At 41.0% G+C, this 15311-nt stretch overlaps 1 protein-coding gene across 11 annotated transcripts in view; it reads left to right on the top strand.

The window, feature by feature from the left end:
* Nucleotides 1-15311, top strand: part of ELMO1 (engulfment and cell motility 1) — a 620389-nt gene that overhangs the window by 128813 nt on the left and 476265 nt on the right. For all 11 annotated transcript variants that reach the window (XM_021935213.2, XM_003896098.5, XM_009203095.4 and 8 more), the window contains exons 3-4: nt 3843-3883; nt 4874-4946. In XM_021935213.2, the coding sequence (XP_021790905.1) occupies nt 3843-3883; nt 4874-4946 (114 nt within the window). The remainder of the gene's footprint in view (nt 1-3842; nt 3884-4873; nt 4947-15311) is intronic.

The following is a 15311-nucleotide window of genomic DNA, read 5'->3' as shown; positions in this document are numbered from 1 at the left end:
ACAAAGGTGGTAGGAAAGGTCTGGAAAGATTAAAGGGAGAGAGGTTGTGGAAGTAATGATGAGACTTAGTGTCTTGCAAATGTGTATGTCACAGAATGTATTAAGGAAGAAAGAGAAGACAAGGACAAGTTGGCTAGAAATGTGCCTCAAAGAACTGCTGAAAGTAGGCAAGTTGAGTGTAGGAACTGATGGAAGATACGATTTGGGGTTGATTTTCTAGGGAAGCAGTTGATTGGAAATTCATGGCAAATAGTTATTAATGATGGGCTGGTACTCAGGAAAGGTGCTGGGTCAGAAGCAGCAGAATTAAGGGTGATGAGATTGGGGCGTACACTCAAAGATCTATTTGATGGCAGGAGTTGGAATGAGGAGAGTCAGGAGTTCAGAAGAAGAGTTAGGCCGTGAGAAGCAATGCTGTGGACATCACAGAGGAAACATGTACATAACCTGTTAGCACCTTATATCTGAAGAGTGAAGACATAAAGGTTAACGAGACTCCTGGGCAGTAGTGGTGCCATAATGAGGGCAGAGAAGTCATGGCAGCATCGGGTGTGGGATCTGAGGGGCGTGTGCTACCATTGGGTAGATTGAGGGGTAGGGAATGTGAAAGTGGTGATTTTTGTTTCCACTTTTAATAAGATCCCTGCAGGACAGTTAAAATGTTCCGTCTAAGAGACTGTCAAAGATTTGCAAGAAAGTGTTTGGGGCTACAACTGTAGACTTAGGACAGTTGAATAGAATGAGATCCATGAGGAACTGACTGACTAAATAAAAGGGGAAAAGATGAGAAAAAAAATCTGGAGTTAGAGAGCCACAGGTAAAAGAGCAACTATGAAGGATTTCTTGGACTTCATTGAAGGATTAGTTGTATGTGTAGGAGAATGAAGAAAATATGGTGCTATATCATAGCTCTGGAAAGGGGGTTTCAAAAAGAAGAAAGTAGTAACAGTGTCAAATAAGGCAGACAGGAAAAGGAAGGCAAGAACGGTGAAAAGGTTATTGGAATTAATTTTTGGGTGGTGAGGGCTAACGTTTGATTGAGGTAGATGGAAGAATGGAGGGGCCCACCATTATGTAACACTCATTTTAATTGGCTAGGCTACCCTATGGGTGTTCACTCAACTATAATTCCTTTTCCTCTGTGGTTTACAGTTTTTCTTTCATCTTTCTCTATTAAGTCTCTAAGCTTTGTGCATCTGTGGTCTTTATTCCTTTCATATATCCAACTTCATTATGTTCTAGGTATAATAGTACCTTAGAGACCTCTGTCTTTTAAAACTCGATTCTCTATGAATCAGACCTGAATTGAAATCCAAGTAATTCCTCTAAGAGACTTCAGTCTCTAAGTCTAAATCCGGGAACAGTTGCTTTTGATGCCTTCCGCTACCTCAACAATACCTTCTTGACCTGACTTTTTGTTTCAGTGTTATGTAAGACTAAAACCTGGCTCTGTTATTTGTGTTTCAGTTTTGAGAGTGCCTGAAGTGAGATTTGGGGAGATTCTCTGATAAGTCATCACAAATTGATAGCGTAGAGGGATCTCTGGCAGCTGGAAGGGCAAAATTCTTGTCTAATGGAAAAAAGTTTTGTTTCTGAAGTTCCTTAGTCATTTGGTTGAGAGAACACATTTGTTCCTCAGCTCACAGCAAGAGCCATCAACAGTGGACAGCTTCTTGCAAAGGCCTAGGACTTGCGTAACATGTAACTACAGTAGAACCCAATTGCCATTGTCATCTTATTCTAGAGGACAGATGTAGGATATAAGGAATACCCCCACCGTCTTTCTACTCCTCAGTAATTCTAGGTTTCCCTTTCTCTCCAACTGTGTTTATTCATTTTTTAACTTTTGTGGATACATAGTAGGTATATGTATTTGTGGGGTACATGAAATGTTTTGACACAGGCATGCAATATATAATAATTATATTGTGGAAAATGGGGTATCTATCCCATCAAGCATTTATCCTTTGTGTTACAAACAATCCAGTTATACTCTTTTATTTTAAAATGTACAATTAAATTATTGGCTATAGTCACCCTGTTGTGCTATCAAATACTAGGTCTTGTCATTCTTTATTTTTTTTGGAACTCATTAACCATCCCCACCTCTCCCACAAACCCTACCACTACCCTCCCCAGCTTCTGGTAACCATTCTTCTACTCTCTCTCTCCATGAGTTCAATTGTTTTGATTTTTAGATCCCACAAATAAATGGAAACATGTGATGTTTGTCTTTCTGTGCCTGGCTTATTTCACTTAATATAATGGCTTCCAGTTCCATCCATGTTATTGCAAATGACAGGATCGCATTCTTTTTATGGCTGAATACTTCACTGTGTAAATGTACCACATTTTCTTTATCCATTCATCTGTTGATAGACTCTTAGATTGCTTTCAAATCTTGGCTATTGTGAGTAGTGCTGCAACGAACACCTCCAACTGTGTTTATAGTTGTAGGCAAAGACACATTCTTTTGCGCACGTGGTAGTGAATGTGCTCATAGAGGATGGAGCTCCAGTGGGAGAGAGTTCATTGGAGGGACACTGCACACTGAACTGGGCCTTTAGCAGGGGTTAGGGAGGCCCTTGGAGAGGACTATGCAATTGGTGTTCAGAATTCACCAATAGGGCAGGCATAGTATCACGTCCAAGGGTGAGGATGCAAGGAGGAAATGGAGCCCTTTCAGGAGTCCTAATCCTTTTTTGAAGTCTTTTGCCCTTTGTATTAATTTAAAAATATAATTAATATAATTTAATTTTTGTAATAGCTTGAGGGGTTGGTAGAATCTATTTCCATTTTACAGATAAACTAACTGGGGTTCAGCAAATGAAGAAAATTGCAGGTTACTTAAACAGCAAACAGGGTGATAGAGCCTGGATTTGAACTGATCTCTTGGATTCAGAATCTCTTTGCAGATACCACATTTCCCTTCATATAGACAGGAGTAAAACTTGCTTATATGTAGACAGATTTTTTATGGTTGTATCTGAAAACCCAGACCATGTATTGTACTTCTCTGATTTCTCATCTTCTCTTCCTCTCTTCCCCATTCATTTCTTGTCTGTGATTGTTCTTTGGGTTGACATGATACTCGCCATCCTAGAGACAGGGTCTTGTTTGCATCCAAAACAGGAAGAGTTTCCACATCTCTAGGAGAGCTGGTGTGTCTCTCTGCTGCATTCCTTCTATCTTGAGGCAGGCAGAGCACAAGTGTGGCTGTTAGGCGCAAGAGCACAGCTGTAGTCACCCGCCAGTTGACACCAGGGCACATGGTGTCATGGTCGCATTACTGGAGTGTATCTGGCTCAAGCTGCTGCATGGATTGGCATTTATCGGGGCCATCATCAGGGGAAGAATTCTATGTACTTTGTAAGAACCATTTCGTAACACTTCATAGTCCATTTGCCACATGTTCTTATAAAAATATCATCAATCCACGATTTTTGCATAAAGCCAAACTGCAGCTTGCCTGATTCATGTACTATTCCTGAGGGATTCTGGTTTTGACTTGGCCTCATGGGCTTCCGTTGTCTGTGAGATCTTTGAACAAAGCTATATTTTCACCCTAATTTCAGTGTGGCTAGATTAAATATGATGCATGTTTTGTTCAACTAATAATGCTAAGTATAGAAAAAAGGACCACAGCGGTAATAAATCAATATATTTGGTGGTAACAGCTGGTAGATTGTTACCTTGAGAAAAATAAGAGGCTTATTGACAACTAAGAATAGCGAATGTAAATTCTCTTTGCTTAGGTATCCTTTTATGAAGCTTCTTCTTTTTTTAAATTTAAAATGATGAAATGAAACTAACAAAGTATTTCCTTTTTTGTTATTTTGCAGAAAAAACCACTGTCTGCAATAATAAAGGAAGTCTGTGATGGGTAAGTGTTACTCAGGATTTATCTAAGGCATTCCAGTTGATAAATTGACAAGCAAATAATATATTTCCAGTAGGATAGTAAAATATTATTCATAAGTCACCCACTGACTTGCTCAAAGTCACTAAGAATTACTCTGTAGGAGTATCACACCCTTTTCCACCAGAATTTACCATTAGTCCTCATAGAGCAGAAAGTGTGAAATGACTGTTATGTGCACAGTGGGGTTGGCTTTATTTATTTTAGGAAGTTGTGTTCCTTTTGTCCTACCCAGCAGGGAGTACTCTAAGGGTTTTTGAGGGCGCAGTACACACTTGATCTGGTATAAACTGAGAGGACCACTCAGGTCCTCATAGAGGATGAAAGAACTGAACAGACAAGGCAGTGGGTAATTGTACTGCCCCATGGGATCTCACAATGATATGACTTTCCTACTTTTTTGTGGCTGCTCTAAACAATACAAAGGAAATGTATATATGGTAGCTGCATGAGTTTTTTTTTTTTCTTTTAAACCAGAACTGTGAAAATAGTTGTGTTAACTGAAATTTGTGTAAGGCCTAGAGTACTTAATTGGAGTGTTTCAGTCTGTAACAACTATACTGATAGGGGATTGTAGAATACAGAGACAATTAAAATGTGCCGAATATCCAAAACTTAAATTGCATTTATTTTCTTTCTTTGCTTCAATCCCTTAAAATCAGTAGAATTGTAAAGATTTGTATTTAAATCTGCCACAGCAAGCCTTGAAGATGAAATGCTTAAAGGTGAGCAGCAGGCCTAGCATAAGGTCTAGGCAGTCCACACATGAAATGTTTGGTCTCAGGGTATGGAAGGTAGGCTAAAGTCATTTTGCTTTAGGAACTGCATTGTGGTATATGTTGGGATTGGTCCAGTTCCAATCACAGGGTGCTTAGTTCATCCAACACTAAAAAATTACACAAATGAAAATGGCCACTTTCATTTTTCTAATCAGTATATGCTTGTATTTTTAAGGTGGTCTCTTCCCAACCATGAATATTATGCACTGCAGCATGCCGATAGTTCAAACTTCTATATCACAGAAAAGGTAGGTCAACCACATTATTTAATATGGGACACATGTTGAAGGAAAGTAAATCATGATGATGTTTCCTCTGTTCAGGACTAGACATGCTGGTCTAAATTTTACGTCTCTACTATCCATGAAAATAGGGTCTGTAAAGCAAATAACTGCTACTTTAGCATCCACAAGATGATATTTAGCAGCTCAAGAGTAAAGACCAAATATGTTTCGTGTCTTGTTCAGCAACTGCAGTTGCCTTCGAAGAGTGAATATATTATCTCTTTCTTACTGCTTGGTTAAAGGATTTATTTGATACTTAATGACTTAGTTGGGTTTTTCTTTCTCAGATTTTGTTTTTCCAAAATACCCTCTAACCCTTGCTTAACGTACATGAAATAATGATAAGAAACCTTTTCAAATGTGGCATTATGTATGTAGGCACTAAGAGTGTTCTATGAATCTTGGGAACCCAGCTCTCTTCTTCGGTGATTTGAACTCTTTTTAGCAAGAGTAAAGGAGAAGGATGGATTTGTGAAGACAGCAATGGCCCTGGGAGCAAGTAAAATTAATATGTACAAGATCCCCGATAGAGGAAGGGCACACTGGAATTTACTGAGTGCATACTGTGTGCCAGGAACTGAGCCACGCACATTACATCTGTTCACAGATTTCTTCCTTAAGACTAACCTGGGCTATAAAAATACTGGCTTTGGGTAACAGGTACGAAACTGAATCATTGAGGACAAATGGTTAGACTAATGCTTCATACTTGATTCTACAAGAAGCAAGTTTAGATTTTTGTGCTTCTTTGATTTTTGTCTTTTGGAATTTCCACAATAGTTTTGCATTCAACACTTTAGGCCGAGCTCACTGAAATGCATATGAAACAGTTTTGTCTTCATGAAACTGATCTTGTGGGGTCAGCAGGGAGGGAAGGAACACCCCTGTGAACAGCTGTCATTATAACAAGGTGGCCAGTGCTGAAACAGAAGTGAGTACAAAGTGCTCTTGAAGGAGGGAGAATCGGGTGGCCTCAGGCTTCAGTATATTGCAGGCTTTGTTTGTCCCAGTTAGTAGTCCCTAGAGTGACTGTAATTTTACCCATGAATCAGGTGGTGGTAGAAGGTGGAGGCAGTAACAAGGGTCCTACTTCCACTGATGAGTCCCTTGCTCTACCCCAAAGACGGAGGGAGGGATTCAGTTCAGCAGCAGAGAGGCCGCAAAGGCCTGAATGCGTCTCAGAAATTGTGTTGTTCTTCCCAGATGGACACTGGGAATTTTGTAACTGATGCTGTTTTCTTCTTCATGTTGATTGCTAGAAAGCTAAGAAAGGGGCCAGGTACGGTGGCTCACGTCTGTAATCCCAGAACTGTGGGAGGCCAAGGAGGGTAGATCCCTTGAGGTCAGGAGTTCCAGATCAGCCTGGCCAACATGGTGAAACCCCGTCTCTACTAAAAATACAAAAATGAGCTGGGTATGGTGGTGGGTGCCTGTAATCCCAGCTATTCGGGAAGCTGAGGTGGGAGGATTGCTTGGACCTGGGAGGCGGAGGTTGCAGTGAGCTGAGATCGTGCCACTGCACTCCAGCCTGAGCGACAGAGCGAGACTCCATCTTGAGAGAAAAACAAAAAAAAAAGCTGGGAGTTAACAAGTGAACTCAGTTTCCTGCCATGCCTTGTATTTATTAAGTTTATCTTTGATTCCTTTGACTTCTTCTGTATAAACATTTAGTTTCCTATCTTTATTTTCCCTTTGCTTCAGTTTCTTAATATTTTTCCTTTATTTTATAGTGCATGTATATAATTTGCATGCTATTCTTTGTGAGATTAAAGAAGTTATGTAGAAATCCAAGTTAAATGACAGCAGTTAAAGGTATCACCATGGTTTCATTCATAGCAGTTACTGGGTAGTGAAATCAATTCAGTTAGTTGCCAGAGCATTAAACACTGGAATGTAGTAGAGTAGATTAGGTCAGAGTATATCTCGTGTGTTGCTTGTGAAATACTTGTTTCTCCTACCCACATACATAATACATGCAGATTACACCGGTGATTTACCCTCGGTTGTGGTAAAAAAGCTGTTGAGTCATGAATAGTTCTGGCTCTGAGTAATCTGTGCTGGCAGATGGCCCCCAGTGACATCCTGTCTTCTGTCACCATTGTCTGGAGACCTCAGTGTAGTGAAGATCACTAAAGATGGGGTTCTTAGACTTCAGAGGGAACATAAGCATGGCACAGAGAACCTTAAAAAAAAAAGTGGGGCTTTAGATCCCAACCCCAGAGACTCAGAGTGAGTGGGACTTGGATATGGCCTGGGAGTTTTCATTTTTAAAGCACCTTCTGGGCGGTCTGATGCTGGATACCTGGAACCACTGGGAGAAACAGCCCTGGGGCCTATTTTCTAGAGAACTGGAACCCATGTGTACAGGACATTACGCCTTCTGTCCAGAAGTTGAGCACAAAGTTCAATTTAGGAATGTAGGCTGGGCGCGTGGTTCACACCTGTAATCCCAGCACTTTGGGAGGCCAATGCGGGTGGGTCGCCTGAGGTCAGGAGTTCGAGACCAGCCTGACCAACATGGCAAAACCGTATCTCTACTAAAAATATAAAAGTTGACGAGTTTGGTGGCTCACACCTGTAATCCCAGCACTTCGGGAGGCCAAGGTGAGTAGATCATGAGGTCAAGAGATAGAGACCATCCTGGCTAACACTGTGAAACCCTGTCTCTACTAAAAACACAAAAAAATTACCTGGGTGTGATGGCACGTGCCTGTTGTCTCAGCTAATCAGGAGGCTGAGGCAGGAGAATTGCTTGAACCCAGGAGGCAGAGGTTGCAGTCAGCTGAGATCGTGCCACTGCACTCCATCCTCAGTGACAGAGCGAGACTCCATCACACACACACAAAAAAAACTGGGTGTGGTGGCACATGCCTGTAGTCCCACTCAGGAGGCTGAGGCAGGAGAATCACTTGAACCTGGGAGGTGGAGGTTGCGGTGAGCCAAGATTGCACCACTGCACTACAGCCTAGGTGACAGAGCAAGACTCCATCTTGAAAACAAAAACAACAACAACAACAACAACAACAACAAAACTATGTAGGAATGTGTTTGTGTGCTGCCATTTCTTTGCATAATTTGAAAATTATTAACATCATATGATGGCTATACTTTTTTCCTAATTAAAATTCATGTATATGCAGAACATTCAAACTGTAGAGAAAGGGGGAAATTATTATTTTATGGTGCATCTTAGTTATTTTCTGGGAATCTTGTTTTGCCTGAGGACATTCTTGAAACTGAGTTTATAAAGGACTGGCCACCAAGTCTGTCATGTGGAGTTTTTCATCTTCAGTGGGCTGTAGCAGAGATTATTCTTTTATGAAGAGTTTAGGGATTGAGAAGACTCATCTTCCCGATCATAGTTCTTTGTTTGTAAATACAATGTCATCGCTCTTCCTCATGCAGCTGTCACTGGCCACAGCTGTGGGTTTGCATGTGTCACGGAGCTCCGCACGGACAGAGCAGGAGATGATGGTGACTCCTGGCTCCACAGGGTTGATCCTGGGCTGCCTTCAGTCTGCTGCTTAGGTCCATCTACTTCCTTGCAAGTATTCCTAAAAATACAGACATTTTTTCCCATTTTAAAAATAATATACGTAGCATCATCTTGGTTACTTACAGCCCAGTGAGTTGTTAGGTAATATTTGCATCACTATGGTAACCGGTGACTCATTATTGAAACTTGTGCATGCTGTTAGTTACTGATTTTCCCTTATATATGAGATGGTCTCTGTCTTTTCGCTGAAGATGAAAATCACCTGAAGTTTCAGAAAAAAAAGTTCTCTAGCTGGCCAATCAATCCAATAGAAATAGAGGTTGATGGATGCTTGTGATTATCTTCTAAGATCCTCCAGAAGGCACTTTCCCTGCTTTTCTCATGTTCTCCAAGCCCATTTTTTGAAATAGTCTTCCCTTACTTATTAGGCCATTAACTGAGGTTTTTTTGGTGCAGTGGGGGAAAATGTCATGTTAAGTAGCATTCAGCAGAAGCATCACTTGGAAATGCCTCAGAGAAAGTTAAGATTCAGTGATTCACAAGTTAAAATTCTGCTCCAGAAACTTAACTATTTCATGGTGATGACCAGGAGAGAGAGAGAGAATAAAAAATGTTAAGTGAAGGGTATGTTTAAGTGGAATTTGTCTTTTGAATAAGAATTCTATTGAGACAGCACTAAGCATTGTTTGTTTATGACTGTCATCACAGTGCAATGATGCAGGTATTGGTATCTTCATTTTACGAGAAAAGTGAGACTGAGAGAGATTACTCAACAACTTGTGTAGGTTGTACAGATCAGAAGTGGCCAAGCTGAGGCTTGGACCCCGGTGGGTCTGATCCCAGAGCTCTCTATGTCGTCTCTGAGAAACCCTCTGTACCATTGCCTCAGCCCCAATTTGTTTATGATGCCCTTTCTTTGGGCATCACTGTCATCAAGCCAGTGATCCTAATGGTGACTGTCCCCAAAACAATAAATACAGGAAGTTACAGACTATGAACGTTGGTTACCAGCTTCAGTCTGTGGCTTCCTTATTCCCTCTGAGGGTAACTTGGAGGAAGTTGTAACAGGTAGTCTTCCACTTACTAGAGCTTCACAAAGTGCATTTATATTTGCCTTTGGTATGGATCATATGACTGCCTAAGGCAGTGCGATTGCATGAATACCATTCTTTATAGACAAACAGGAAAATTGCCTTGTCATCCCTAATCGTAAGCATGTATGGAGGTGAGTCCCCAGAAAGCATAGGGCACAGTGGAGGAAGCCATGAGGAGGTTGGATTGTGTGCTTGTGGATAATTGAGGTTTTATTTTGATTGCAGGATGATACTTACTTCCTCCCTATTGAGACCTACTCTAGCATGTATGAAGTATAGTGATGTATCACTTAATGTCTTATTTAGATAAATTCCTTATCTTGTAATCACAGAAATAAGCTAAGCCTCATTCAGGCCCTCTCTGCAAAGCTGGCCCCAGGCACCTTTGGTGAGGAAGTAGGGTTGTTTGGGGGACACCCCCTTTTTTGTCTTTCCCACTTCCTAAGTGCCCTGGGTTCTCAGACAGCTCCCGAGCCTCCCAGAATCCCTGGCAGCCAGAATTGTGCATTCCTTTGTATTTGTGCATTTCATTCTGGTCAGGAGATGACTCTACTATTTTGCAGAATTCAGTTCAACTATCATGCTTCGGTAGATCCAACTGTAAGTAAGCAGAGTAATCCCAGTCTCCAGAAAGGATTGAGACTTAGAGGTAAGCAAGGATGAAGGCCTGGGAGGAAATCAAAGGAGATGGACAGGGAGAAGCCTGCAGTCCTGATTTCCAGCTCTGGTTTCTGTGCTTCCTGTCTTTGCATCCTTGTGAGAGACCTGCTGTGGCTTTTCGGTTCCCGCCCCTTTGCTTAAATCACTTTATGCTTGTCTTTGTTACTCTCAATCAAAGAACTTTCTCTAGGGCAGGCATTTTAATTTGAGCAAACTCATGCCCAGGAAAGCTGTAAATTTCCTAAACCAGCCAAATACCCTATGCAACATTCCCTTTCTTGCTGCCTTTGGTGAAGGATTCTGTTTCATCAACAGAAGTCACTGTGGCTGCCTCAGCAAGACACACCAGCAGCCCTGGGCTAGCTCCTCTTGGGCCAGTCCATAGGCAGTAATGGGTAGAGAAAAATGTTTCTGCCTGATATGGTTTGGCTGTGTCCCCACCCAAATCTCATCTTGAATTGCAGCTCTCATAATCCCACGTATTGTGGGTAGGACCTGGTGGGAGATAATTGAATCATGGGGGAGATTTCCTCCATACTGTTCTTGTGATAGTGAATAAGTCTCTCAAGAGCTGATGGCTCTAAAAGGGGAAACCCCTTTCTCTTGATTTTTTTCACTCTTTCTCTTGCCTGCTGCCATGTAAAATGTGCCTTTCGCCTTCCACCATGATTGTGAGGCCTCCCCAGCCACATGGAACTGTGAGTCCATTAAACCTCTTTTCCTTTATAAATTACCCAGTCTCAGGTATGTCTTCAATAGCAGCGTGAGAACGGACTATTACACTGCTTTTTCCCTTTGGTCTGTCCCTTTATCTCCTCAGGGTTTCCTGACTCCAAGCAATTCTCCTGTGCTGTGTCTTCTTCCTGTTCTGAGACCCTGCTGCCTACTGTCTCCTCTGTTAAACCCGTGTGTTGCTACCCAATTCTTTCCTTTTTGCCTGATGACCAAACTGATTTCTGCTATGGATGCTGTGTGGATGCCCAAAGGCTGCTTGTATTCTTGTCCCCAGCCTTTGGCAACACTGGACTCTCCTAGACAGGCTGCTTATCTGTACTCTCACTCATCATTTGGGCAGCCAGAGAGAAATGGCCATGGTGGAAGGAAAAAAGCCACATGTGAACACACCCAATAGAGAAAACTAGAAGTGACTCCCCACTGTGTGCCAGGTACCGTGCTAAACCCTGGGGTTATCTCTAACCTTCCAGATTCTCACAGACAGAATAAATCTTTACCTGAAATTAACCAGTTACAGTGACAGTGAGTGCCACAAAGGAGAAATGTGAGTGTCTGGGCCTAATTAAGCCTTGAGGAAGTGACATTTAGACAGAGATCTAGGAAGAAAGGAGGGAGGATAAATGGGAACCTCTTAAAGTGGGCCAGATTTATGGTGTGCAGAGAAATAGTGATAAAGCCAGCATAGGACCATCCAGATGTGTCTCGAAAGTTTTGCATATGCCCTGATTCTCAAGACTTTTTAAGGTCATCTTAAAGATCTTGAACTTCATCCTAAGATCATTGGGAAGCCTTGAGATGGTTTTCAGCTGGACTTGATGACAAATGATTGAATTGCAGACTCCCTTGTGATTACACTGAGTACACTCTGTTGGAAGAATCATCAACCTATGGCAGAAACAATGAGAAAACTGTTGACTTGGAGAGGAAAAGAACGCATAGGTGTTTTTTTTTATTATTTATTTATTTATTTATTTATTTATTTGAGAGAGTTTTGCTCTGTCTGGCAGGCTGGAGTGCAGTGGTGCAATCTTGGCTCACTGTAACCTCCATCTCCCAGGCTCAAGCAATTATCCTGCCTCATCTTCCCGAGTAGCTGGGATTACAGGCATGTGCCACCATGCCCGGCTAATTTTTGTATTTTCAGTAGAGACAGGGTTTCACCATGTTGGCCAGGCTGGTCTTGAACTCCTGACCTCAGGTAATCCACCCGCCTTGGCCTCCCAAAGTGCTGGGATTACAGGTGTGAGCCACCATGCCTGGCTGCATGGGTGTTTTAAAATACGCATAGAGATTGACAGCAAATGTTGGGTAGCACTTTGATTCCAAGGAAAACATAGAGCAAGACGATAGTCTTAAATGTCTGCCTTTAAAGAGTTTACTATCTATTATCTCCTTGACAGCTTGGCTGAGGGTAGTAATGATACACTGCAGTTGAATAAAACTGCTCATTTTATTTATTTCCAAAGTGATATATTCTTGATAAATTTGTCTATTTACACAGCCTAATAAAATGTTAATATTCAGTTACCTGTTGTATTTGTTCATGTCCTTTCTCATGCTGCTATAAGGACATACCTGAGACAGGGTAATTTATAAAGGAAAGAGGTTTAATTGACTCACAATTCCACAGGGCTGGGTAGGCCTCAGGAAATTGACAATCACGGTGGAAGGGGAAGCTAACATGTCCTTCTTCACATGGCGGCAGCAAGGAGAAGTGCAGAGTGAAGTGGGGAAAGCCCCTTATAAAGCCATCAGATCTGTGAGAACAGAATGGAGGTAATCACCCCCATGATTCAGTTACCTCCCATTGGCATGTGGGGATTATGGGTACTACAGTTCAAGATGAGATTTGGGTGGAGACACAGCCAAAACATGTCACCCGACTAATTTATATCAAATTTTAACTTCTCCTTTGGACACCTAATTTAGGATTCAGACACTCCCAGCGTAGAACTATAAGAAGGAGAAATGAATTTGCCCAGATTTGACAGTTAATGTGCTAGGATGAGAGAGATAATTAAGGTACAGTCCTTGTCTCCACAGAGTTTTCAATCTAGAGGAAGATTGGGCTGATAACAATTCTAGTCATTGGGGTGATTAAAAGGGGTCCTACTTGAAAAGATTATTAAGAATATGATTTTCGTGTCACTTAGGTTTATAATTTGACCATATGATTCTGTGTACCTTAAAAAATATTTTGACTAGGATATGAACTCCTCTACTATTTTTTTACATCATAATTGAGGTAAGATTTATACACCCTGGAATTTGCCCATATAAAGTGTATGATACAATGGTTTTTAGTATATTCATAGACTTCTGCAGTGCTTTATTTTTTCGATAGCAAAGCTGTGATATTTCCACCTCCAGTATTTTCATCTTCCAAAGCAGTAACTCTCAGCCTTAAATGTAGATTTTGGCTCCAAATTTAGAGATTCGGATTCTGTAGCTCAAGGCTAAGGTTCAGGCATCTTTAACAAATACAGCTGGTCCTAGTGCTAAGCTCACTTTCCAGTGGAAGTGTGAGCAGCCTCTGGATCTTTCCGCTATTCCTGCATGGGATGAAAAACCGTATTTTGAATGCATATTGGCTTCTAGGCACGGACTCCCCATGCACTCCCTGAGCTGGGGGTGTCATTCTGATTGGTTTCCACTGTTGCCAACAGAGAATGAAGTCCAACCTCCTTTCTTAAGCCAGAGTTAAAGGGTGCATCACAAGTCAACATTTTCAATTTTATTCTTTCTCTTATTCACTCAATTTTAGCCAAACTGCTGTAGTGTTCTCTAAATATATCTTGATTTATCTCCTTTGTGTAGCTTTACTAACCTGGAATTCAGTTCTCTTTATCTCTCTCCCATTATTTCAGGTACTAGATTAGCTGCTGAGGGTAAAGAGATGAAATGACATACTGCTTGCTTCGAGAGCTGAATCTTAGAAACACACACACACCTAGGAGCAATGTCATTTAAATGACTGCCATTTCAGGACAACAGTTCATCCTCTTCCTACCAATCCTAAATTGTTTGAGCTGGAAGAAACCCTGGCTTCTTGCCTAACGTAACTGTAGCCCCACTTTTGGAGATTCGTCTCTTAATTCAGTCCTCTTATAAATCTCTACCCTTCCTCTCTGCTGCTGTAGGTATTGTTGTCTACTAGTTCTTTTTCTCTCAGGTGTCTGTACTAGCTGATCAGGACCTACATTGCTTTATCGTTGCCTTGAGCTGTTTAACTATTTCCGTGCTGATTTATGTTTTCCTCTCAGCAAGATTCCAAGTACTTTACATAAAAAACTGTATGTTCCAGCTGTGTGTCTCACATGGTTCTGTGAATATAATATGTAGGTGTTGGAAGGTTGTGGGTTTTATGTTACATAGTTTTCTTTGTAGATAAAAGTACAATTAGTGCTTAATAAATTATGTATGATGTTGGTTAATTCAATTACCAGAAGATGCACATACACGTTAAGATTATTCACAGTGGAGAAATTGTAGGTGAATAAATGAATCTTAATGTTCCTCTTAGAGTCTTAAAATGGTGTTGAAAGTTTAGTTTGACTTTCAGTCTGCAACAAATGATTAATTACCTTTTTCAAAGAAATACGTACATTCAGACACACACACACACACACAATCTGTACCGTGCTGGATATTGACCACAAATTCTTAAAAGATTCATGAGATTTCACAAAATGATATTCAGCAGGACATAAATTTACAAAAATCTCTTGTTCCCTGTCTACCAGGAATGACAAGGTAGAGAACCTATAGATAAATTGACTTGTATTCCCCCGCTCCAGAAAACAACCAATTTGAAAAACCCATGGATTTAGAATATATGAGCTATTTATTTAGAATCCCCAATTTAGAATGAATGATCTATTTCAGAGAACTTGGTCAGCTCTCGGAATTTATCTCCAGTTTACAGCAATAGTGAGAGGGAGGGAAATAAGGAACAGAGACTCTCTGGTACCTTATAATATACAAATAAACTATCACTATGCAGATCACCAAACAGTAATACAATTTCAAAGTATTATCAGTTTTGTTCTCATTATAGCAAATAACATCCTCTAAGGACCAAATGGTGTTTGTGAGAGATAATGTACTCAAAATTACGTTATTGTTCTATTTTGAGAAATGAATTTTACTTGATTTCACCCCAGGCTAGCATCCATTAATATTCAGGTGGCTCACCCATCTTCAGTTCTTCAGTTCAGGCAGTTAACTCTGTGGGAGCAGTGTCACAGAAGATAGAATTGTTGGCTTACATACATACAAAACTGTAGAGTTTCTGTGAAGGAAAACATGGGCATTGACTTACAAACCTTGCTGATACTCTCTCCC

This window comes from Papio anubis, chromosome 4 (genome assembly GCF_008728515.1).
Source record: "Papio anubis isolate 15944 chromosome 4, Panubis1.0, whole genome shotgun sequence".
Classification (NCBI taxonomy): domain Eukaryota; kingdom Metazoa; phylum Chordata; class Mammalia; order Primates; family Cercopithecidae; genus Papio; species Papio anubis.
The sequence above is the reverse complement of the archived record's forward strand: the minus strand, read 5'-3'. Positions and strand labels throughout refer to the sequence as shown.